This window comes from Podarcis cretensis (assembly GCF_951804945.1).
Source record: "Podarcis cretensis genome assembly, chromosome: 1".
Classification (NCBI taxonomy): Eukaryota; Metazoa; Chordata; class Lepidosauria; order Squamata; family Lacertidae; genus Podarcis; species Podarcis cretensis.
This window is the reverse complement of record NC_137170.1, coordinates 140,242,812-140,269,000: the sequence shown is the minus strand read 5'-3', so window position 1 is coordinate 140,269,000 and position 26,189 is coordinate 140,242,812. Positions and strand designations below refer to the sequence as shown.

The window sequence follows — 26,189 nt, the reverse complement described above, 5'->3', positions numbered from 1 at the left end:
CCTAGGGCTTGGTGTGGTTGGCCCCCGCCAGGGGTGCAGGCCCTCCGCCCCTGCAAAAACATGCCTCCACTCTGGCTCAGAGTTGCTAGAAGCCTGTCCATGCACTCCCAGGCCGTTCCTCCGCTGCTCGGGGGGTGGGGGGTGGCCAGGCTTCAAAGGCACAATGAAAGGGGGAGGGGGCTGATACAGCTCCTAGCCAAGGGCACAAGGGAGCCTAGGTACAACTCTGAACCTCCCTTCCTAACAGTCCAGTGAAGACTGAGCATATTCAGTGGATACTTAAAAAAAAGAAGTGTAGGATTGCATAGACAATCTCCGGCACCATAGGAACCATATAGGTTACAATTATGCCACACAAGTCAGAAGAAAAATCACCACTCTATTCCCTGCCCACTGTCTGCTTCCAACCTCTCCACATATAAACTGATCTAGAAGGGCCCTGCATATTTGTTGAATTGGAACTGGTGTTAAGGACTGTTCAAGACAGGAAAACTGGCATTCACTGCTGTGGGGTTATGAGTGAGAAAGAAGTACATGATCTGGACCACTGGCTAGTGAAATAGGCTGCATAATTGGCTACAGGAAGGTTACATATTATTAACCAGGGCCGGCCCATTAGTGAGGCAATTGCCTCAGGTGGCAGGATTCACTGGTGCAGCAGATCCTGATGTACATCTTCCTTCCCTGCTTCTTCTTCACCCACTCCTTCTTTGCTGGTGGGGAGGGGGCCCTATTTGGTGACCACTTCAGGTGCCAAAATGTTTTGTGCCGGCCCTGCTATTAGCTGAATAATCTTTGGTCTACTGTAGGAGAATCTTACCTATCACTTTATCCCTATTACCAGGGTAAGTACAGGAACAGCCTTTCATACCGATCAATGTACAGATGATGAATCATAGAATCATAGAATCATAGAGTTGGAAGAGACCACAAGGGCCATCGAGTCCAACCCCCTGCCAAGCAGGAAACACCATCAGAGCACTCCTGACATATGGTTGTCAAGCCTCTGCTTAAAGACCTCCAAAGAAGGAGACTCCACCACACTCCTTGGCAACAAATTCCACTGTCGAACAGCTCTTACTGTCAGGAAGTTCTTCCTAATGTTTAGGTGATGGGCGTTTTAAAGGTAGAAGGAAGGCATTTCGGGGCTGGAAATTGTTGGTCTAGGGTGGCATTATGTAGAAGGAAATATAAATGATGAGTTTCATTGATATTTTTTTTCTAGGCACAGACAGCCAACTTAGTGCTGGAAGATGGAACCAAGATGACGGGCTACTCTTTTGGTCATCCATCCTCTACAGCTGGGGAAGTTGTATTCAATACCGGCCTGGCTGGGTAAGGGGGAGATTTTTTTAAAACCTATTTATTATATCTAGGAATCTACTTCCATATTGCCATGATAATAAAATAAAAACCCACCATTATTCAATGGAACAAGCTGTTGGTCGCCCATATTTTAAAGGTAGATCTTTAAAATACGCCCTTCTAAGTTGCTTCCAAGTTCCCCTCTTCTCTTAGCAGAGAAAGAAACCACATGTTTGATAAGTTAAAAATGGTTTACTTACAAACACTTCAAAGGTCAGATTCATGTACTTTTCCATACAGCAGCAAAAAAAAGACAGCAGAGGCATCTTTCCCATTTGGCTGAGTGGCGCCATGCGCCACAGCGCCTTCCCAGCAGGGGCACCCAGCAGCAGGTCCGCCACCCTCCACCAACTTGGGAGTCTCCTTGGGTCTCCTCAGAGGAGGAGGCGCCATGCCAAAAGCCCCACAGAGCAGTGTCTGGCTCCAGACACTGCTCTGTGGGGCTTTCGGTGGCGGAGGGCGGAGGACCCGCTTCTGGGCGCCCTTGCTCCCTCAACTCAGGACCCGGTGCACGTGCGCGAGAGCCGCAGGCGAAAGGTATGCTTGCAAGATGCTGTGGCGGAAACCGACGCAGCTTGAACTGAAGCTGGATGACATCGAGGAGTTTGACAGCGCCCACAAGGAACTCGAGAGTCATAGGAGGTGGATGTGGTAGGAGCTAGTGATAGTGAGGGTGCGCTGGGACTCAGCACTGATTATAAGAGCCGGGAGCAGATGATACATGACCAGATCGGCTACAAACCCTAGCCCAAACCAAACAATTGTTTATTTCAGTTTGGGAACTTTGAGTTCTAGAGCCCAAAGTGTGGACAGTGGCAGTGCCTGGTACCTGGGAGCTTTGGAAGAAAGCAGGAATTTGTTTCATGAGCCCAACAAACTCTGTTTAGAAATAGCAGAAGAGACTGAGCTGCTCTCCTCTAGAAATGGAATTCCTCCTTCAAGCAGAGCAAATCTTGCTTTCCTTGCAAAGATGGGATCTCTGCCTTTGTTAAGTTGTGGGTAACATATCAGATGACACAGCGATTCTTCAAACAGCTCTTGTCTATTCACAGGGCAGAACAGAACTGAAGGGTTCAGTCAGCCTGCTTATATAGAGCTCCAGTACAACGTAACTGTAACAACTTTCTAAAACTATCCAATCACTGAATGTCACTTTCGATCCCTTATTTGCATAACTATCTACAGTATCCCCCTGCTGGCCCAGGGTTAGAACTTCAGTACATAACACCCCTCCCCACCGAGATAAGGCGTTAGTTACAATTGTAATAGTTTCCTTATATACAGCACTACACGTAATGGTTCAATTAAGCACAAAAGCATATCGGTTACATTTCACATACTTCCACATATTTAGACCAACAGTGTTACATGTCCAACAACATAGTCCTTTAAACAAGTTGGGCACTTGGAAACTCTGCCAGACCGCAGGGGACCGGTACCCAAGTCCGGGGGACCCCCCAATTCTTGCTGAGGCTGTGGTGCGACCCTAGGTGGTGTTGAAACCAAGTCCCCTGGATCCGCTGCTGTGGGTGGAACCTCTGCAAGTGGAGTTGGCAGAATGTCAGGCACGGCAGTGGTCTGAGTCTGTGGGAAGTCTGGCAGACCCTCTGAAGTGGCTTGGTTCGGCTCCATGCCTGCAGTTTGCGAGAGAGGTGTAGGTGGAGCCTCACCATCTGTAAGTGTCTGTTCTGGAGCCATGAGCGCAGCTTGGGGCACCACGGTAGTGTCTAAGTCCCCAACCCTGTGCTTAAGCTGATCTATGTGCCGGCGCCACAAGCGTCTGTCTTCGAGTGCCACCTGGTACGAGCGAAGTCCAGTGATTCCCACTACTGTGGCTGGCACCCAAGGAATGTCTCCCACAAAGTTCCGGGCAAAGACCTGGTTTCCTGGAACAAATGACCATGGCGCATTAGCACAGCCACGGCAAAGTCCGGGTGCAGCCTGTCGAGCAGGGACCTGAGGCGGTGGCCTATAAGCAGTTCGGCAGGACTCCACATGAGGGGTGATGTGTTGTATGAACAAGTATTCGGCGACCCGCTCGTGCTAGTCTCCCCAGTCCAGGCGCGCCAGTGCCTCTTTTGCCGAGCGCACCATTCTCTCTGCTTGCCCGTCGCTGGATGGATGAAATGATTCCGTTAGGGCATGGTGGATGCCCAGTCCCAAAAGATACCGCTCAAAAGTGCCTGATGTGAACTGTGGTCCGTTGTCGGAGACAAGGACATCAGGACACCCATGCGTCACAAAGAGGCCTCGCAGCACCCGGATGACGGCCTTGGTAGTGGTGGAGGGCATCAGGGCCACCTCCAGCCATTTGGAATAGGCATCCACCACTACCATAAAGGTCTGGCTGTGAAAGAGGCTGGCCAGATCGATGTGCACCCTCGACCAGGGTGTCCTGGGCGTCTCCCAGGTGTGTCCCTTAGCTGCTGGTGGCGCAGGCCTCTATTCTTGGCACGCTTGACAGGTGGAAACCCAGGCAGTGATGGCATCGTCCATGTTAGGCCACCAGACGTAACACCGAGCCTGACCTTAGCGATGTGGCCCTTTCTGAAACACTTTCGACAGATGGCGTCTCTGAATCAACACTTGGCACGGGAATGGTTGCCTCCGCAGCCGGAACATTCCAATTGGCCCTTGGACTTCTGTTGGAACTTCCTTTTTTTTTTTTTAAAAAAAAAAAATCTTTTTATTGAGTTCTTTTTAAAACAAAACCATAAAAAGTAAATAAACCAAAAACATACAAACGGTCAAAAAGAAAAAAAGAGAAAAAAAGAAAAAAAAATACAAAACAGCACATACAGCGAGAAAAGACAAACGCAAAACAAACCAACCTCAATTCATGACATAACAATGATTGACTTCCCTCCATCTCGGTTTTGGGCTATATAACCACAATATCTTTCTGCAGTGTAATTTTACAACATCAACACATCGCAGGCTTTAAGTTAGACCTACTGTGATTTTAATATTTCCTAAATTTGCTTCTATGTATGTTAGGAATTTGTTCCAATCGTTAATAAATTTTACACTTTTTTGATGCCTGATTTTTTGTGTCAACTTGGCTAATTCTATATACTCGCATAATTTAATTTGCCATTCTCTAACAGTTGGGATATTAGGTGTTTTCCAATTTTGCGCTAGCAATATCCTGGCGGCTACCGTTGTGTATTGGAACATTGTTTGGTCTTCCTTCTTGATCTCCTCTCCGACCATTCCCAGGAGGAAGGCTTCAGGTTTTTTGGGGAAGGTATATTTCAATATTTTTTTTAATTCATCATAAATAATTCCCCAAAACCACATATGGTGGAAGTTACCCTCTTTGGTTTTGCATTTCCAGCATGTCTTGTCTCTGGTCTTATACATTTTTTCCAATTTCACAGGGGTGATGTACCATCGGTACATCATTTTTTCCCATATTTTCTCGGAGTCCAACACATGCTGTGAATTTCATGTCCTTGTTCCAAAGTTTCACCCACCTGTCATATTCTAGATTTTATCCAAGATCTATAGCCCATTTGACCATAACTTTCTTTATCTCTTCGTCCTTCGTATCCCAATCTAATAATTGGTTATACATTTTGGATATGAGTTTGGAGTTACCTTCCAATATTTCCACCTGGTATCTGGACTTTTTCTCATTCATCCCAGTTTTTTTATGTTCGTTCCATAAGGCATTAATTTGGTGAAATTGTAGCCATCCTGCCAATTTATCCTTTAAGTCTTCATATGTTCTGATTTTCCATCATTTATCTGACCTTACCAGGAGGTCTTCATAAGTCCATCTTTCACTTTCCATGTTTAGTTTTTTGATTGTTAAAATGTCAATTGGTGATAGCCACCAGGGGGTATCTTTTTCTATAAGTCTTTTATTTCTGTCCCATACCTCAAGCAATGCTCCTCTGATGATATGGTTAGAGAAGCCTTTGTGTACCCTCTCTTTATTGTGCCACAGATATGCGTGCCAACCGAATCTGGTGTTGAATCCCTCTAAATCTAACAAGTCTGTGTTTTTCAAGACGATCCATTCTTTGATCCAACATAGGCACGATGCCTCATAATATAGTTTCAAGTTCGGGACAGCGAACCCTCCTCTATCTCTTCGATCTGTAAGTAATTTGAATTTAATTCTTGCTCTTTTACCCTGCCAAATAAATCTGGAAAGGGTTTTCTGCCAATCTTTAAACATTGTCGTACCTCTAATCACCGGGATGTTCTGGAATAAAAACAGCAGTCTTGGGAGAATACTCATCTTAATTGCGGCCATTCTTCCTGACCAGGAAAGTTTTATCTTACTCCAGGTATCTAAATCTTTTTTTATCTCTCTCCAGGCCTTAATATAATTATCTTCTACTAGGTTTATGTTTTTCGTGGAGATCCAAATACCCAAATATTTCACCTTTTTCACCACCTTGATTCCCGTTTTCAACTCTAGCTGGCTTCTTTCTTCTTCGGCCAGGTTCTTTGTCAGCATCTTGGTTTTAAATTTATTTAACTTAAATCCGGATAATTTTCCAAATTCTTCTAATAGCTCTAGGACTTTACCGATACCTTTTACTGGATCTTCCAACGATATTACTAAGTCATCGGCGTAGGCCTTTAATTTATACTCTTTTGTTCCAATTCTGATTCCTCTTATTTCTGGTGTTTTCCTTATTTTATTTGTAATTACTTCTAGCACCATAATAAATAAAAGAGGGGACAAAGGGCACCCCTGTCTTGTACCCTTCGAAATCACAAATGAATTAGTTAGATTATTGTTAATAATTAGTTTAGCCCTTTGGCTTGAGTAGATCTCTTTTATGCCTTCCATAATCCCTACCCTCTCCATACATTTTAATAAAAACTACCAGGATACATTGTCAAAAGCCTTTTCGGCGTCAATGAAAATTAATGCCACGGGGATGTCATTCTTGAATTCCAAATATTCAATAATATTTATTATGTGCCTTACGTTATCTTTTAATTGCCTGTTAGGGAGGAATCCGGCTTGATCTTTATGGATAGATTTTATTAAGTATTTCTTAAGTCTATTCGCCAGGGACGCAGGTGGCGCTGTGGGTTAAAGCCTCAGCACCTAGGGCTTGCCGATCGAAAGGTCGGCGGTTCGAATCCCTGCGGCGGGGTGCGCTCCCGCTGCTCGGTCCCAGCGCCTGCCAACCTAGCAGTTCGAAAGCACCTCCGGGTGCAAGTAGATAAATAGGGACCGCTTACCAGCGGGAAGGTAAACGGCGTTTCCGTGTGTGGCTCTGGCTCGCCAGAGCAGCGATGTCACGCTGGCCACGTGACCAGGAAGTGTCTCCGGACAGCGCTGGCCCCTGGCCTCTTAAGTGAGATGGGCGCACAACCCCAGAGTCTGTCAAGACTGGCCCGTATGGGCAGGGGTACCTTTACCTTTACCTTTTAAGTCTATTCGCCATTATTTCTGCGAAGATTTTATAGTCGTTATTAAGAAGTGATATCGGTCTATAATTTCTTATATCCAATTTGTCGGAGTCTACATTAGGTATTAATGTAATGTGTGCCTCTTTCCAGGAATCAGGTATCCTCCCTCCTCGTAAAATATTGTTCATTACATCACATAGTATCGGGACCAGATACTCCTCTAAAACTTTGTAGTACTTTGATGACAAACCATCTGGACCTGGTGCTTTCCCCGGTTTCATCTTCTTAATTGCCTCCTTGATCTCGTCTGCTGTTATTAATGAATTTTAATAGGAAGAAATGTAAAGTATTGCACTTGGGCAAAAAAAATGAGAGGCACAAATACAAGATGGGTGACACCTGGCTTGAGAGCAGTACATGTGAAAAGGATCTAGGAGTCTTGGTTGACCACAAACTTGACATGAGCCAACAGTGTGACGTGGCAGCTAAAAAAGCCAATGCAATTCTGGGCTGCATCAATAGGAGTATAGCATCTAGATCAAGGGAAGTAATAGTGCCACTGTATTCTGCTCTGGTCAGACCTCACCTGGAGTACTGTGTCCAGTTCTGGGCACCACAGTTCAAGAAGGACACTGACAAACTGGAACGTGTCCAGAGGAGGGCAACCAAAATGGTCAAAGGCCTGGAAACGATACCTTATGAAGAACGGCTAAGGGAGCTGGGCATGTTTAGCCTGGAGAAGAGGAGGTTAAGGGGTGTTATGATAGCCATGTTCAAATATATAAAAGGATGTCACATAGAGGATGGAGAAAGGTTGTTTTCTGCTGCTCCAGAGAAGCGGACACGGAGCAATGGTTCCAAACTACAAGAAAGAAGATTCCACCTAAACATTAGGAAGAACTTCCTGACAGTAAGAGCTGTTCGACAGTGGAATTTGCTGCCAAGGAGTGTGGTGGAGTCTCCTTCTTTGGAGGTCTTTAGGCAGAGGCTTGACAACCATATGTCAGGAGTGCTCTGATGGTGTTTCCTGCTTGGCAGGGGATTGGACTCGATGGCCCTTGTGGTCTCTTCCAACTCTATGATTCTATGATTCTATGATTCTATTAGCTTGTTTAATTGAATTTTTTCTTCATCCATCAAGTGTTCTCCTCCATTTCTTTCCAGATATTTTTCTGTTTCAGCTATGTCTTCATCTTCCTTTTTATACAGATTTTCATAGAATTGAAGAAACTTTCCCTTTATCTCATTGGGATCTTCTACTATTTGCTCTTCTGATTTTATTTTGTTGATCACATTTTGTTTTTTCCTTTTTCTTAATTGCCACACCAGTAGCCTCCCCGTTTTATTTGCAGATTCAAAATATTTTTGCTTCATTAATTTGATTCTCCATTCTACTTCTTGACTTATTAATGTTGAATATTGTGTTTGCAACATTTTAGAGATTTGTTTAATCCTTTCATCCCTGGGGTTTATTATTAATTTTTTCTCACACTCTTTTAATTGGTTAATAATTTCTTCTTTCTTTAATTCTCTTAGTTTCCTTCTATAACTATTTTGCTGAATTAAGAATCCTCTTAAAACCGCCTTACTGGCGTCCCAAACTATATCATTTTTTGTTTCTTTATTTAGATTTAAATCAAAGTAATCTTTCAGGGTACTTTTAGCCTTCTCAGTTATCTCGTCATTTTCAAATAGGTATTCATTCATTCTCCACCTGTATGGCCCAGATGATTTACATTTTATTTCCAACACAATTGGGCTATGATCAGAAAGGGTTCTGGGCTGTATTTCACATTTCGTTGTTCTTATGGATAGTTCTCTTGAAACCCATATCTGATCAATTCTGCCCCAACTCTGGTGTGGTTCTGAAAAGTGTGTGAATTGTTTCGTTATTGGGTTTTTATGCCTCCAGATATCAATCAGATCTAGATTTTCCTCAAGGTTATTAAATGATTTTGGAAGTTTCCCTTGATTCGATTTCTTCTTTTTTTCGCTTCTATCTAATTCTGGTATTGGTACTCCGTTCAGATCTCTGAGCAGAATTAATTTATGATTTTCTAGATCTTACAGTACTTGTTCCAGTTTTTTAAAAAATTCTGCCTTGTTTGTATTTGGAGCATAAACTGTTACCACATTGAATTTTTCACCTTGATGGTTAATTTGAACTCCCAAGATTCTTCATTCGTCGTCTTTGCAAATTAATTCAGGTTCCTATTTCTCCTTGACGTAAATCACCAATCCTCTTTTTTTATTTACATCTGAATTAATAAATTCAACTCCCAACTTTTTATTTTTCAATATATGTTTGTGTTTTTTGGCGACGTGTGTCTCTTGACAACAAATCACATCGTAATTTTTATTCCTCAAAACTTTCTCAATTTTATTCCTTTTAAATTTTTCATTTAGACCGTTTACATTCCAGGACAAAAAATTCAAAGACATTATTTAAATTAGTTTCTATTTATTCAATTTAATTTTTCAAACTTGTGTTTTGGAGCTTCTGTTCCCTGTATATTCTTCCTCTTCTGCTTCTTCACCTCCCACAGCACCTTCTTCCTCTTCTGCTTCTTCTTCATCTTCTTTCATCTTCTTTCTCATCCCCTACCCCTCTCTTCTCTTTCTTTCCTCTTTTCTTGTTTTTGCTTCCTTCTCTATCTCTTAACTGATCCTCCACCTTACCTAGCTCTATCTTATACCTTCTCAGGAATTTTTCCACATCTTGGGCGTCTGTTAGCTTAAATCTTTTGTCTTTAAAAAAAGAAGGAAATCCCTTCAGGGAACTCCCATCTATATTGTATGGCATTTCTCTTCAGAGCGCCTACTATTTGTCTGTATCTTTCCCTTTTTACGCAAAAGTCTAACTGGTATTTCTTTAAAAGTAATAATTGATCTGCCATCAATTATTAATTTTTTTTGATAACTCGTTTTTAATATTAAATTCTTCATCTCAATTGAATTAAAGATTACTAGACAGTCCCCTAGAAGTTTTTTTAACTTGTTTTGCTGGGATCTCATTCTTATTCTAAAAGCATTCTCTATCATATATGCCACTTCTTCTTCTTTCAGTTCCAGCCATTTAGTTAACTCCTTAGTCATTTTCTCTTTTATATTCTCCTTCGCTTCTTCTCCCACACCTCTGAATTTTAAATGAAGCTGTTTCTGTCGCATTTCTGTCATCGCTAAGTTATCCCATATTTGATCCTGCATTTTATTCACCTCTCTCATTTCTTCCTTTATTTTTTCTGTCTCCTTTTTCTGTTCTCTCATCTCTTTTTGGATTCTCTTATTAGCTTCTTCAATTGTTTTTGCCTTGGCTGATAAGTCTTGAATTTTAGTTGAAAGTTCTCCTACTGCTCCTTCTATCTTTCTGTCTATCATCTCCTGCACTTCTCCTAATTTATTTTCCATGTGTATTTCACTTTGTTTAAATTCCTCCTTAATTTTTAACCACAAAAAAATCTAGATCTTTGATTTCTTCTTGTTGGGATGTCTTCCTTTCCCCTGGAGTCCCTCCCACCTTTTTCCCGTTTCCCCCCGACATTGTATCCTTATTTTCACGTTTTCTATTTTGCACCTAAACCTCTCCCTTAAAGGGCTCACAATCTCTTTCTTCCTTTTTCAAAAATTTCTTTATTTCTTTATTTCTTTATTTATTTCTTTCTTTCTTTATTTATAAGGCTCGGAAGATCGTTCTGTGGAAATTGTTAAATTATACTCCTCAACCACATCCAAAAATATCTAGAGTCTTACAGAGTGTCTCCGTCCAATATCTGGACTATATCTGCGGGTGTAACTTCTGAGCCTAATTTACTACACTTTCAAATTATTCATCAATCATTTATAGGTCAGAAGAAGAATAACCTCATTAGATGAGCCCTTTAGGTCTCCCTCCCACTCCCTCAATCCCAAAATAGATTCAGAGCATTTCTTCCAGTTAGTTACTTCAGGTATCCTGCTATGTTCAGTCAGATAGTCTCATCACACAAAATTATAGATATTTTCCAAAGGTAGTAAGAATATAAACCCAGCAGTAAAGAAGATTAACCCAATATTCAACAGTGAATATATCGAGCTAGTGAGGGTATTAACCCAACAGTAGAAATTTCCCTTAAGTTTAAAGTAGTTAACTGGGCTAGATCAGGTCAACAGTCTTTTTAAAATACGCAGAAAAAGATATGATCTAATTCGGAGCTGTTTCCAAAATGTTCCAAAATATTTCACAATAATTAGTCCAACCAAATTTGAGCAGCCCTAGCCTCTTCAGCCACTTGGCGGCCTAATCCAGCATCGATAACATATGAAAAGAAATGTAATCCGACCCACTTGACATTCATAAAAAGAAGGAAAAAAACCAAAAAGAGAAAAAAGATCACCCCTTATTCTGCAGCTTTCTTGTTCATTTAAGTTGTTGTAGAGATGTCCAATATAATCCAAAGGTAGGTGATAAGTATATGTCCAACATGAACTTGAATGAGTCTGTTACGTTCAGAGTCAACTCTGGCTGGTTAGAAACACAGCCCTCTTATAATAAGGGGGGGGGGGTCTAATGCTCAAATTTATTATCAAGTTCTGCTCAGACACCAAAGGGGATAAAGGTCAAGTCACTATAGTTATTAAACAAGTGAAAAGGAAACTAATCCCGCACGTCGGAGTGAAAGAGGAGAAAGGGGAAATTCCGGAAAGAGGACACGTGGGGGGTTGTAAATCTCCTTAGAAAAACTTTGCGCTCCCCACTATACTTTAACTCACTGTATTCAAATTTCCAAAGCGTCCATTGTGGATTTCCTTTTGTCTTTTCCTTTCTGTCTCTTAATATTTTGTCCTTTCGGCTCCACTCACAGTAAACTCTTACAGCCTCTCTCTTTATCCTCCCCCGACCGCTGGATTTGGTTAGTTATTAGAGACTATGCCCCAAAAGTAGGAAACAAAGTATGCAGGGGGGGTAAAAGAAACAAAATTCAAACAGGCGTCTTCTTTGCTACTTTGTGTTTAACAGTTAATTTGCCTTGGCAAAGTTGCCATAAACGTTCTGTACTCACTCAGTCAGGCAAGCAGCTACTTCCTTTTTTACTCCTGCGATTCTGTAACCTGCACCATTTTCTGTCCTCAACCGGATAGATTCCTTGCCAAAATCTTAAGGCATCCAGGATTCTCCTTGCTTAATCTCCAATTTTTAAAGATGTTTTAAATCATGACACGCAGGGGAATCCGTTTTTATATTTGTGGAGGTTCGTCGCCTTTCTCAGCAGAAGCTAGAGGCATCACAACACGGAGTCGGTGCTCTCCCATTTGCGCTCATGGTCTCGTCGTCCCCGAGTTTCTTCCGAACCCCACCCCCCCGAAAAAACGGCGAAACCGCTCCCACGCTGCTGGGTAGCCTATCCCCAAAGGGTCTCCCCCCTGGGATTTTTTGGGGGGGCGCAGTGCCTTTGCGGCTCCCCCAAGCCTCCGTGTTGCTCAGAAAACCCTAACGAGGGCTTTCTGCGCTTTCTCGCTGTCCGTGACCCAAACCGGAAGTTCTGTTGGAACTTCCTGCGCTCCTGCTTTGTCTGGTGCACGTCATTGTCTTCACTGGAGGATGCCTCATCACTGCTGGCCTCTTTGTGATGCACTGGAACTGGCTTCCTAGCAAAACGCGGGCTGCTGGCCTTGCGGATCTCCTGGGCAGAGCGTTCAGCAGCTTCCAAGGTCACGGCCTCCTCAGTGGCTTTCTGCAGCGTGAGGTCTGGCTTGGCGAGGAGACACCATTGCAGACGGATGTCCTGGACCCCGCAGATGATTCGATCCATAAGGGCATCGTCTAAGTCTCAGAACTTGCAGTGCATTGCAGCCTGTCAGAGGGCGGCGGTGTAGTTGTTAATTGACTCCCCCTCTGCCTGGTTCTGGTGTTGGAATGCATGGTGGGCCGCAATCTTGGACGGCTTTGGCGTGTAGTGATTGTGGAGCTTCTCTTGAATCGTGTCCCATGGTGTTGCCTGGACTGCTTCAGGCACAACCAATGCTCGGACCGTCTCGAACACCTCAGGCCCACAGAGGCTGAGGAATAGGCCCTGCTTACGCTCCTGTGATACTTTCGTCAGCTCATTGGCTTGGAGGTAGCAGTCGAACCGAGCGAGGTAGGAGTCCCATGATTCAGAGGCTGGCACAAACGGCGGTAGAGGCACAAGTGAAGCCATGGTTCCGATGCCGATGTGGAGGCGATGGATGGAACACAGTGCTCTAGCCAGAACAGTCAGCTCTGAATTGGTTCTGTTCAGTGATTTCGCTCAGTGTTTCAGCTCAGTGATTCAGCTCCGCTCAGAGGGTGGCTGCATCTGGCTGTGCTCTGTTGTCCATCCATCCCACCTTCGTCGCCAGTGTTAAGTTGTGGGTGAACATATCAGACGACACAGCGATTCTTCAAACAGCTCTTGTCTATTCACAGGCCAGAACTGAACTGAACTGTAACAACTTTCTAAAACTATCCAATCACTGAACGTCACTTTCGATTCCTTATTTGCATAACTACAGTATCCCCCTGCTGGGCCAGGGTGAGAACTTCAGTACATAACAGCCTTACTTGATGGTTTCTTTTGTGCAACCTATCTAGGCTGCCGTGTTTAATAAAATATTTGTTTTTAACTTGCATGCTTCATTGTATAAACATAGATGGACATTTTTACTTGTGAAAGAGACCTTGAGCCTTGTAGACGGGTGCAGCAACTGTAGTGAAATTGAGCATTTTTTATTTTTTACTTTGAGGTGGTTGTAGAGTGGGTTTATTTACAACTGAGAGGCCCTGGATTATTAGTGGAAGAGCAGAAGGTCCCAGGCTGAACTGCTGACATCGCCAGTTTAAAATGCTTCTGAGTTGCCAGCCTGGGAAATGACCATTTTCTGAATCATAGCTCTCATCCTCCCCGACCACTGAAATAGGCTGGCTAAAGTTGATAGGAACTAGGAGTTCACCATTGTCTGGTGGACAGTGGTAGAATTTCACCTGCTTTAGAGTGGACTGTACTGAGTTAGGTGGATGAAAAGTCTGACTTCGAAGCAAAATGGATTTGGGGGGCAACCACACTATATGCCTCATCTTTCTCACACGGTTATGATCAATATGCTTTTATTTGGGGTGGGGTGAAACAAGGTACCAAGATCTACTTGTTAGAGATGCTCCAACGGTGCAGGAGATGTTACTTAGTGTTTGAGGATCTCCCCCCCCTTTTTTTTTGCTCCCCAGATGTAGAATTGATGGCAGTTACATGTCGGCCATTTTATCTGCCTAGAGAAGTAACTGTCATAATTATTATAGCTGTTTATATTCCATCTGATGCTAATGTCAGTGCGGCACTTTCTAAGCTATATGACGTCATCTCTAAGCAGCAGCAAATCCACCCAGAAGGCGCCCTTGTTGTGGCAGGGGACTTCAATCAAGCCTGCCTGAAGACAGTTTTTCCTAAGTTTGAACAGTTTGTGAAATTTCCCACTAGAGAACAGAATATTCTACATCTCACGTATTCCAATTTGAAACAGGCATACAGGCAATCCCCTTCCCCCACTTAGGCTCATCTGACCATTCTTCAGTTTTTCTATGTCCGAAGTACATCCCTCTCAGGAGAAGAATTCAGCCGTTTATAAAAACAGTTAGAATTTGGCCAGAGGGTGCTCTTAGTCAGCTCCAGGATTGTTTTGAGAGCACTGATTGGAGTGTGTTTGAACATCAAGATATGCATAGATACACAGATACTATACTTTCCTATATTAAAGTGTGCACCGACAAGGTAACATCGCAGAGATGCATTAGAGTCTATGGGAACTGTAAACCATGGATGACTGCTGAAGTAAGAACACTCCTGAAAATCCAGGATTCTGCCTTTAAGACAGGGAATATAGACATATACAGAGAGGCGAGAACAAATCTCAAAAAAGGCATTAAGGCAGCAAAACAACAGCATAAGCTTAAGGTGGAAAATTATTTAGCCGATAACAACATGAAACAAGTGTGGCAACGACTGCAGCACCTAACCAGCTACAAGGGCAATACGAGGAACATGGTTAAGGCTGATGATTCATTGGCAGAGGAGCTGAACATCTTCTTTGCTCAGGGTGCAGTTGGTTGGGTTTTATCTTCTAGGTATAATTACCCTATTGAACTTTCACCTCTTCCCCATACCATTCTGACCCAGGAGTCCTGGCCCAGGGATGACTTGTTAGTGAGGGGATCTTACCCCTCTATTGGGGAGGCTAGTATGGGGTCTGGGATTCCCACTATTGAAGGGCTAGGGAAGAATGGTGGTGGGGCTAGATATCACTATCGGCGAAGGGTTTTGAGATGCAGTGATGCTCAAACCCATTCAAATCTACGCCCCATCCCAAGGGACAAGGGTAGGGCGAGCAGGGATTACCCACCTCCGTCATTGGTGTTGTGCAATGCCAGGTCCATAGGCAATAAAACTGTGTGACTTTCTTGTCTCGCAGGGGATTGACCTGGCTTGTGTGACAGAGACCTGGGTATGGGAAGGCGAAGTAGTCTCCCTACGTGAGATAACACCTCCAGGTTTCTCTGTCCTCCACCAATCGCGGACTGTGGGTTGGGGGGGGGGAGGAGTAGCGTTGTTAATCCGGGAGGATTGCTCTTTCAGGGCTCCACCACCACTGTCGATCTCCGGCATTGAATGTGTTGGTCTCATGTGGGGCACCAAGGAGAGCTTGGCTGTCTGGCTGGTGTACTGACCACCCAGTGCACCGGCAGCCACCCTGTCAGACCTGTTGGAGGTGGTGGCGGGCTGGGCCTTGGAGTTCCCAAGACTATTGGTTTTGGGAGACTTCACCGTCCATGCCGATGCTGCCCCCTCCTCACAGGCTCTGGACCTAGTGACCTCCATGGCAACACTGGGGCTCTCCCAGTTTGTTTTGAGCCCCACCCATCAAGCAGGCCACACGCTGGATTTGATCTTTGGTGCTGGCATAGATGTGATCATGCTCCCCACTGTGGAAGTGCCATGGTCTCATCACTACACTCTGAAAGCCAAGATTGACTTCCCGCTCCTCCCCTGCTCGGGTGGCGAGCCTATTTGGGCTTGCCTGCGAAGGTTGATGGATCCTGATAGATTGTGTCAGGCCTTGCAGGACCCTGCTCCTCCTGGCAACTCATTAGATGACCTTGTTGAGGACTGGAATAACCGGCTCTTGGCGGCCATCGATGAGATTGCGCCTAAGCGCCCTCTGCGACCCCGTCGAAACTGGGCCCCTTGGTTTACCGAGGAGCTCCGGAAAATGAAGCGGGATCTCAGACGGCTAGAGCGAGTATGGCGACGGACTCGTGACGGAGCTTCAAGAACATCTTATAGGATGCTTATGAAAGCCTATGAGATGGCTATGAAAGCTGCTAAGAAATCTTACTTCCCAGCTTCCATTGCATCTGCTAGCTTTCGCCCGGCACAGCTTTTTAGAATAATTAGGTTGATAACATCCTTAGGAGGACAACCAAATTTAAGCACAAATTCGACCCACAGCTGTGAGGCATTTGCGAGCTTTTTTTGTGGAGAAAGTCCTGTTGCTTTGCCGTGACCTCCCTGCCAAGTTAGATACAGTGACAGAACTGGAGGCCCCTCGACTGACTTCGGGTCCAGTGTTAGACCATTTCGATCAGATACTCCCTGCTGATGTGGATAGCTTCCTCCAAGCTGGTAGGCCCACCCCCTGCCTCCTCAATCCGTGCCCGTCTTGGCTGATTAGGGCATGCCCAGATATCACGCAGACCCCCCTGGTTGAAATTATCAATTTGTCCCTTGGCACGGGGACATTCCCAGGGGAGCTGAAGGAAGCAATGGTGCATCCACTCTTAAAGAAAACTTCACTAGATCCTTTAGATCTATCCAATTACCGCCCAGTTTCAAATCTCCCATATCTGGGTAAAGTAATTGAGAGAGCAGTTGCTGAACAGCTTGGTAGGTTTCTGGAGGAAACATCAGCTTTATGTCTAACACTTGTCTTTCTTTCATCTTCTCCCTTCTTACATCAGCCAATTTATGAGTTCTAAAATTTGCTTGGAGGAACTATGTCTCTTACTGTAACTGCAAAGTGCTCTAATAAATTAATTAGCAGAATCCTTTTATTGAGTGTGTTTTATTGTATTTTGATAAGAATGAAGGTTCCTGAGATTCCTCAGAGGTGAAGTAAGGGCTTGGAATGGAGAAAGTGAAAATGTTCATGAAGAAGTGAGGGAGGGAAGGAAGGAAGGATATACTCCTCATGAGGGAACACAGACTTGGGTCAACAGTTTGGACCTCTAAATGTCAGCCCTGGCTAACATAGTAACATGCTGCAGATCCTCCATCTGCAACAGAACGTTTATAGGATCCCAACTTAACAAAGCTCAAGATTTTAGGTCAAGACCTACCGCTTTCACACAGTTGCAAGATGCTGTACAAACTGCCTTCTCTATATGCATGTATCACCTCAAGACAAGATGGACTCTTCAGTGGTTTCTATTATGTGAATCACCACAAGACAAGATGGAATCTTAAGCGGTTTCTCTGATAGTAACACTAAATTACAGGCAAATCCGTTTGCAAGTTTTTGAATCTGAAGGCAATCAGTTATGCTTTTTGAAAGCACTAATTACTATCTGTGTTAATATACCTGCCAACAAACAACTGTTTAACATAGATCAGAATGATGGAGGGCATCAAAATTTTCTTCCCTGTGACAGATTATGGGCAATAAATCTTGTCACATCACTAAAGCCATGAAGCAGCTGATGGATTAACTCCCCTTCAACAACCTGCCTCAGTAGCAGAAACAGTGTTTTTTTGGCAGACCATTCTTTGAGCTTGTTTTTGCATGGCATGGCTCCTGTTTCCATAAAGATGCACCCCTTTCATGTTGCTTTTATTCATGCACCAGCCAGCGTATCTCATGAGCCTTCACACAAACTGCATCTCTCTTGGGATAAGAGCACACCAGGACCTTACTCCTTTTGTGCACTTGCTCAGCTTTGACAAAGGTGAGGCTGAAGGTGGGGTCAACAGATGCTCCTTTCACAGGTGGTCCTGAGCCACCACTGGCAACAAGGGTCATCTCCGTAGCAAAACCAAGCATAATATGTATGAGTCACGCAGGACCTGGGCAGGATGGAGGCAAAGGAATGGAGTGGAAGATGGTTCAGTCACAGATCATCAAAACACCTTTTATTGTCGGAGATAAGACTCCTACCTGATTTTCCCAAGAGTTCCTTGTTTTGTATACTTCTTTCACTGACTTACCTGTTGGCTTGCAGCCAAGACCACTGGACTGAAATAACTCCACCATGGTTATTTGTCTGAGTCTGAATGCCTGAATCTGATGATGGACGTGCCAGGATCCGGTTTGCATGGTTGGTGTTGCCATGCACTCCAAGGCATTGCATTTTTCTTACAAACTTCTCTCACTGCATATAAAAGGTGTTTTTTGCAGTTTAAAAAGAGTTAATTGATATTAAAGGTTCTTGAAGCATGAGGTGCAAAATTTGGCTGACTGTAACATTATTACGACTAAACAACTAAACAACAACAACAACAACATTATTACAATTATTATTAGCTATGCCATATTTTGGGCCAATATCCACTGTAGTGAAGGACTTTTGTACAGTACAAAATCAGGCTGAAGATGCACTTGTGTATCTTTAGATTTATATCACTATAGCAATAGCCATATTTATCTGTAAAAGAATTTACACTTAGCAAGAGACCGGGGGTGTAATTCCTAACTGACTTATTTCAGAGCAACCCAGCTAATTTTAATAGGATTACTCTGTAATAATTGTAGCCTGATTGTGCATATTTATGTATTCTCCAGGCTTACGAAAATCATACATTAAAACTAAGGACCTAATTCATTTTAGTCGGTGGCAACACATACATATTCAAAGAGTAGAACATCGCAACCTGGAATATTTCATACCAATTGTTTAATTTGACACATAATTTCTCTCAATTGGCCTGCACACTCATTCGTTGATATCATTCTGTAACCATTCTGGATTATTTAAAGAGTTTTCCAGTCTGTGACAATCCATCTTTTCACAAGGATGTCAGCATTCCATAAAAATGCCTCTTGCAACTTGCTGATATCTGAAAAACTGTATGACTATTCAATTATATATAATTTAAATAACAACAACAAAATAAATTAGTTTTAGCTTGTGTAAATCATTCTGAAGAATCCCAATGTACTTGCAAACTACACATTGGGCATATTTTATCCTCTTGCAGCACGATATATACCCACTGCTGAAGTGAAACTCATCAGTTCAAGAATACCTCTCAACTGGGCAAAATACTTTATCTAACTGAAGAGGAATTTTAGTACCACTGGAAGAATATCACCCTATACTACTAATCCTCTGTCTCCCCCACCCCTTTTAAGTTACCCTTCAGACAGAGGGCCCCCTCTCCTTTACAGATGGTGAGAAACTTCATGACAGTGTACTTTACCAAGCCACTCAGCACCCATGACTTCAGATCATAGGTTGCCACTGTCAACAAAGTAACAGCAAACTATAACCGTGGAGCTCATGCCTGAGAAGGAAGAAGCTCGGGAGCCTACAGTGGACATTCCTGGTCACCAAACCATGGCTTGGCACTTTGTATGAATTAAACCATTGTTTTATATTTCCATGCAGCTATTTACCTACTGGTATGTTGTTCTTTTAAAAGCATAGCTGCTAACGGAATTTGTTTCTAAAAAACAATTATGGGATGAGCTTCCAATATAAGTAGTCCATAAAAATTATAAACTGGTAAGAACCCGACACACTTTTCTACTGCATCACTTTAAGCCTGTCCAGTATCTATGCTTGCTGCTTTGATAGGGAGCTTTAATCTTGACTCACTTTTTATTCCTCCCTCATGAAAATGATTTTCTGTTGTGTTCAACTCAGGAATACAGAAACCCTGACGGATCCAAGCTACCATGGACAGATCCTCACACTGGTTAACCCCATAATAGGGAATGGTGGTGTCCCAGATACTGCTGCTTTGGATGAAATGGGCCTCAGCAGGTTCTTGGAGTCTGAAGGCATTAAGGTAAGCAGCAGCAATATCAGAAAAGTCTCTCTCTCTCTGTTGTGGGGCAAGGTTCCCGATTGTTTTGCTAGTAAGTATATTGGTGGGACGCGGGTGGCGCTGTGGGTTAAACCACAGAGCCTAGGACTTGCCGATCGGAAGGTTGGCGGTTCAAATCCCCGCAACGGGGTGAGCTCCCATTGCTTGGTCCCTGCTCCTGCCAACCTAGCAGTTCGAAAGCATGTCAAAGTGCAAGTAGATAAATAGGTACCGCTCCGGTGGGAAGGTAAACGGAGTTTCCGTGCGCTGCTCTGGTTATCCAGAAGCGGCTTAGTCATGCTGGCCACATGACCCAGAAGCTGTACGCTGGCTCCCTCGGCCAATAAAGTGAGATGAGTGCCGCAACCCCAGAGTCGGCCATGACTGGACCTAATGGTCAGCGGTCCCTTTACCTTTACCTACCGTATATTGGTTTCCCTCATAGTCCTTCTGTAAGATATATGAGATCATCTAGAAATGTATCCTTTGTATCCTTCTGATACAAACTCAAAGTGAAAACGTTTCTGATTGTCAAATTCTTTTGGTTCGTTGCAAGACAGACTTCAGGTTATAATTTAAAATTACATTTTACAGTCAGATTTGCTGTCATTCTTCACAGGTTTCAGGCTTGCTGGTGTTGGATTATAGCAATGAGTACAGTCACTGGCGAGCTGTCAAGACCCTCGCAGAATGGCTGAAAGAGGAAAAGGTGAGGAATATTTTTTGGATAACCAAGAGCAAATCACTTGCTGCAGTGGAACTAGTTTTTATTTTTTTTATTTTTTATTTTTAAATAATTTTTATTAACTGGCCAATCACATCAAATTAAATCACATCATATAAATTCCGAATTACAAAGCCAAATTTTTAAATTTTGTTGGGGGAACCCATACTTCAAGATCCAAAGGGGAATTCAGATCATCTTCTTATTACTGCGTTAATGTCCAAATCAGTCCCAATCAGTCCAAACAAAGTTCATAATTCTATCCAGTCTTATCTTGGTGTTGCCACATCATATCTTGTTCGTATAATTTCTCTTTTTCCTTTACGATCTCTTCTGTTAGTCTCCTTAAGCCGATAGCAAGTGTAATAATCCTGTGTGGATTTCCCGTTCCTCCACTAAGTCCAGATGGTTTCCATATATCTCCTTCGTAGATAACATCACTTTATCCATCGTAAATTTTGGCATTTGTCGCTCTTAAGTCCCACCGAGGAGTTGATTCACGATATGTAAACAACTCTATTTCTCTCTTTCTCCTCCCAGACCCAAGAGCTCCCACAATGCCTCACAAAATGGCGAACGGCATTTTTTCCTGACTGCGTCACTCCAAAACTCTTAGCTTTCCAGCTTCATCTTGAAACATTGCTTTGGATCGAAAGTTTATCTCCACACAGCCTTAAATCCACAGCTTAAGTCCTTAATTTCTGACTCATTAGGGGAGGGGGATTCTTGTTAAATCACATAAAAAGGTAGAGGCAGGTTTCCCCCCTCCCCCCTCAGTCATTACCGTATCTTGACGTTCTTCTCGTATTTTATTGTTGTCTTGTTATCATGTCCAAATTATTTCTTTTAAAGATCATTGCAACCAGCGGCGCGACGGTGTCGAGGAGTGCCGAAAATCCCACAGGAGGGCTTTGTGCCTAGTGCCCCCACCCCCACAAATTCAGGGGTGGTATAGGGCACAGCAGGCAAGAGCCGTCCCCCCCATAATCCTGGGGGGGTTAAGGAGGCTAATTACCCCCATCATAGCCTCCAAATTACCTCGTGTGGGTCGGAGAGATGTTATTGTCAGCCATCTTCCGATGCGCCACCTAGTGGCCCCCCCCAGTGGAACTAGTTTTTAAAACCATTTGACATTGAATGGCTTGAGCATCATTATTCAAAATTATTGTTCAGTTGTTGCTTTTTTTGAGATGCCTACCTGTTACACTAAAACAGGGGTCAGCAAACTTTTTCAGCAGAGGGCCTGTCCACAGTCCCTCAGACCTTGTGGGGGGTTGGACTATATTTTCAAGGAAAAAAATGAACGAATTCCTATGCCCCACAAATAACCCAGAGATGCATTTTAAATAAAAGTACACATTCTACTCATGTAAAAACACGCTGATTCCCGGACCATCCGCGGGCTGGATTTAGAAGGCGACTGGGCCAGATTTGGCCCCTGGGACTTAGGTTGCCTACCCATGCACTAAAACAACTCTAGAAATCTTTGTCTTCAGCAGGATTTTGCAAAACTTGTAACAAAAGTTGCATTTTCACTCCCTCCCACTCTGGTTCATTGATTAGTACATTTGGAATGTCAGGTTATATTTTAAAATGGTTGAGCTGTCGGCCTGTCCCAAGCCCTGTAACTTGTGATTTTTTTGAAAGAGAATTCTCTCAAGGAGCACTACAGATTTAAACTGGTTTAATCTATATGTTCCCTCCCCACCAAGGAACCTTGGGAGTTGCTTAGATGGAGCACATAGGGGGAGCTAGCTTTCACAAGAGAAGTTTCTCTCTAAACATATTGCCAAATTCAGTTTCCAAGATGCTTTGGTAGAAGATATGGAAGTTAGTACTTTAAAGTCAATTTAATGTTGTAATGTGGACACGCCCAATAGGAAGCATGACGGTTAAGCACAATGTTTTCCCTACGTAGAAGTTATCCCACACAAGAATAAAGTAAACATAATATTCAACATGTAATACTGGCATGGCAAAACTATCACATAGTGACTCTTGCAAAAATAATGTAAGAACTGGACTTTAGAGAGCATGATTCATAGACTCTGCTAAAATGTTGCTTCTGTTTGAGATCACTGCTAGTTTTAATGGGAGCTTTTCTGAACATCGGGCACTACATCTTTACACTAATGCAAGGATTAGCACTAGTACAAAGGGATTTGCCCTTATCCTCCATGCCCCCTTGCATATACCACCCCCAACTTGGGATGGTTGGAAGAACAGATCTAGAGGGAGCATGGGGGCAGAGAGGAGGAAAACAATCTGTTGCACAAGAAGAAATTGTACTGATGGAACATTCCCCTTTAGTGTTGCATTGAATATAATTTAGGATTTCCAGGATGGTCTTCCACAAAGGGAGCTAGTTTCAATATTCTTTTGGGAATGTAACTGACTTAGGTTTCTAAATTCTAATCTGCCTGTATCTGTGTTTTTTTCAGGTCCCGGCACTTTATGGTATTGATACCAGGATGCTTTCTAAAATAATTCGGAACAAGGTAGATGAAAAACACAAATAGCTGTGCTGGTCCATTATAAAACAACAACAACACCACCACACTGGGCTACCAAAATAAATCCTGTATCAGAACCAACTATAAATCACAAACTACTGTGCAAGCCTCTGAATTCCACAGAACTCTTCCTCTTGTTAGATATTAAGAAAAAGAAAGGGGAGCAGTTCAGGTTTGCTAGCTGATTATAGAGCATACAAAGCTTTCTTAAGTCCTAAATGGACCTTGATTTTCCATTAATTTGCTTTATTTCTTTGTGGCCAAGCAGGCCACAATATACCCTTGAATTCCCATATTTCTCTCTCCTTCCTTCCTTCTTTCCTTTATTTCAAAGGGAAAGCTGAGTGCATGTTTAAATCTCTTCTGTTGAAATTCAGTGTTTCAATGGTGCTTTCTTATTAAAACAGCTAGCTAAAAATGTGAATAATATCTGCAGAATTGCAAGAAATAGGAAATTTCTAAGGAGCTGAAGTGACCATTTACAATGAGTACAATTGCTGAGGGCCTTGTCAAACCACTAAAAGGCTCCTGGGAGGCTGGAGGGACATTGCTGCAGCCTGAGTGCTGGAAGAAAGACCTGCTCCCTGCGGAGCCATAGCTGGGTGATGTTGCATCCCTGGCAGAACCATCCAGATTGCGCCCCCTAGCCATGGACAAGTTAGCTCTTCTTTCTGCCTCTCCTCTTTCTTGCAATGAGGATGTTAGTGGGAGTGGGAGTGGCGGGGGGGGGGGAGCTCCGCAGCAGTGGGACCGAGTTTGGTAGAAGCTCCACAGCAGCAGGACTGAGCTGCCCTACGCACCCCTTTGGTCTCTTCAGTGGTGGCGGTGTGCTGGGTCCCCTTGCTCTTTGGAGACGCCTCGCTCCCTAGCAACGTGGGTTGAGCTGTGGTGGGAGATGGAGGAGAATGCTGGGGGTGAGCAGAAGGAATATCTGCAGGGGCAGCAGGTCGTGTGACGGGGGAAATATGAGGGGCAAAACACCCATAAGAGACATGGCTTCTTCCGCCATGGCGAGAGGTCCTGAGGCTGCCAGGTGGTGGGGAGCCACACACATCCCCTCACCGCCCCCTTTGCCCTGGATGAAACCATTCACTCTCCTCCTAAAGCCCAGTGCCACCCTTAACAGAACTGGCATTCCATTAAGAGTCATACGCCAATATGCTGATAGACATTATCAGAAATGTACAGTGTCCACATAATGGACATCCATAAAATGGCAAAATGACAAAACCTCAAACAAACAACTTGGTGTGAATCAGGCAAAAGTGTGGAAAATTCTTGGGGCAGGGAGTTCAGATGGATCAAGATTATAAGATTAGTATTGAGAGCTGAATCATGTAAAAAATTGGTTCATTTATAGTTGGATATATTTTTTTTAACAGCACCTTATTGCTACTCCTTAGTCAGATTAGGTTGGTGCATTATAACTCAAAAAGGGCAGATTTTGCTGTTGGAATTTAGAGATGTGAAACCCTCAGTTGTCTTCATTCTCTCTTCTCTACTCAGTTTAGGCTGTCTAATTTTAAAAAGTTAAAAAGTTGCTGGGTAACTGTTATGTACTGAAGTTCTCACCCTGGGCCAGCAGGGGGATACGGTAGATAGTTATGCAAATGAAGGATCGAAAGTGACATTCAGTGATTGGATAGTTTTTATGCAAATGAAGGATCGAAAGTGACGTTCAATGATTGGATAGTTTTAGAAAGTTGCTACAGTAACGTTGTACTGGAGCTCTATATAAGCAGGCTGACTGAGCCCTTCAGTCAGTTCTGTTCTGGCCTCTGAATAAACAAGAGCTGTTTGAAGAATTGCTGTGTCGTCTGATATGTTCACCCACAACTTAACAGTAACTATTTCAGTTCCTAAGAAATTTTCTCCCCCATTACCTGATGCCACTCTCCTTTCTTGTGTGCACTCATCTGTTGCTGGAGGCGCTGGAATGCATTTCAGCTTGCATTAAGGCTGGTAGGTTTGCATGGGGAGGAAGTAGATAGAGAGTGGAACCTCCAAATTTCCTAGGCAGTCTTTCTGACCTAACCTGTGCTGACCTTCCTTCTGATGTTAGATTGAAACTCTCAGGGTAGCTGACATAACTTTGTATTCATCCTCCTTCTCAATCTCACTTCAGGAGAAGGGACGTTTTTCCTTTGTCTCTTTCTCTTTGTTCCTCCAAGTTAGATAGATCTAGGATCTTTATTATCCAACATGTATTTCTTAATAGCTTTTTATTTTATACTAAAAGTCTCTGTGTAATTACATCCAGGGTAAAATGTGTTCCTCTAAGCAGGGGTTTGGGGCAGTGCTCAGTTCAAGCTTCTACTGATGTACATAAATGACCTATGCTCATTATATGAGGCCTTGAATCATTTGCCTCCTCTGCAAGAGATCCAGGCCTTTTCTGTGGTGGCTCCCAGTTTGTTGTCATGTTATATATTTTGTGTTTTTATTTTATGTTTTATGTTGTAAACCATCCTGTGATCTTGGGATGAAGGGCAATTTATAAATTTAATAATGATAAAATATAAAATGCTATCATTTGTTTTATTTTTTTTCTCAACAGGGAACTGTTCTTGGGAAGATTGAATTTGAGGGTCAACCTGTGCAATTTTTGGACCCAAACAAGAGAAACTTGATAGCTGAAATTTCAACAAAGGTAAACATTCCACTTTTAGTGTGCTAGTCTCATTTCCTACAAATTTCATGACGAGTTTGACTAATGTGTATCTGCTAGAAACAGGCTTGGCTGGAGAAAGAGTAGGTCAGGTATGTTTAGCGTGTCTTCAAAGGTCTGTTAATGTAGGGACAGGGGAGGATGCCAGGGGCAACTTCTGGATGGAATTGCTAACTGAGTTGCTTCCAGTTAACTTGTTTTTGGGAGAGCTAGAATTCACTCCTGTGCTTAGGATTGAAGGAAGGGCAGTGCAATGGAGACTCTACCTTCTCATCATCTACCCTTTGTGGATTATTTCCATTTAGTTTTCCTAAATAAAATTCAATTAGCTGACATATTATCAGGTAACATTTCCTAATTGTTAGAACTGGTCAGCTCTGGAATGAAGTATGCCATCTATCAGGAATAACTAAGGTCCAGAGAATCTTGAAATTGTGAGGAGTAGGATGAGCTGACTCTTATGGTGGATA

The 26,189-nt window shown here is 43.2% G+C and overlaps 1 protein-coding gene and 1 pseudogene across 3 annotated transcripts in view; both read left to right on the top strand.

Moving 5' to 3' along the window:
• The first annotated feature begins 1,225 nt into the window (after positions 1-1,225).
• CPS1 (carbamoyl-phosphate synthase 1) overlaps positions 1,226-26,189 on the top strand; it is a 176,425-nt gene continuing 151,461 nt past the window's right edge. Inside the window, exons 1-5 of one of the 2 annotated variants that reach the window (XM_079975841.1) lie at positions 1,226-1,335; positions 19,652-19,796; positions 20,434-20,523; positions 22,980-23,036; positions 25,609-25,701. In XM_079975841.1, the coding sequence (XP_079831967.1) occupies positions 1,265-1,335; positions 19,652-19,796; positions 20,434-20,523; positions 22,980-23,036; positions 25,609-25,701 (456 nt within the window). In that variant the 5' untranslated portion in view covers positions 1,226-1,264. The remainder of the gene's footprint in view (positions 1,336-19,651; positions 19,797-20,433; positions 20,524-22,979; positions 23,037-25,608; positions 25,702-26,189) is intronic. The other variant, XM_079975842.1, reaches the window with a different exon arrangement.
• LOC307221447 (anaphase-promoting complex subunit CDC26 pseudogene) lies at positions 1,848-2,332 on the top strand (annotated as a pseudogene). The gene has a single exon. The product of its transcript is annotated as an anaphase-promoting complex subunit CDC26 pseudogene (transcript).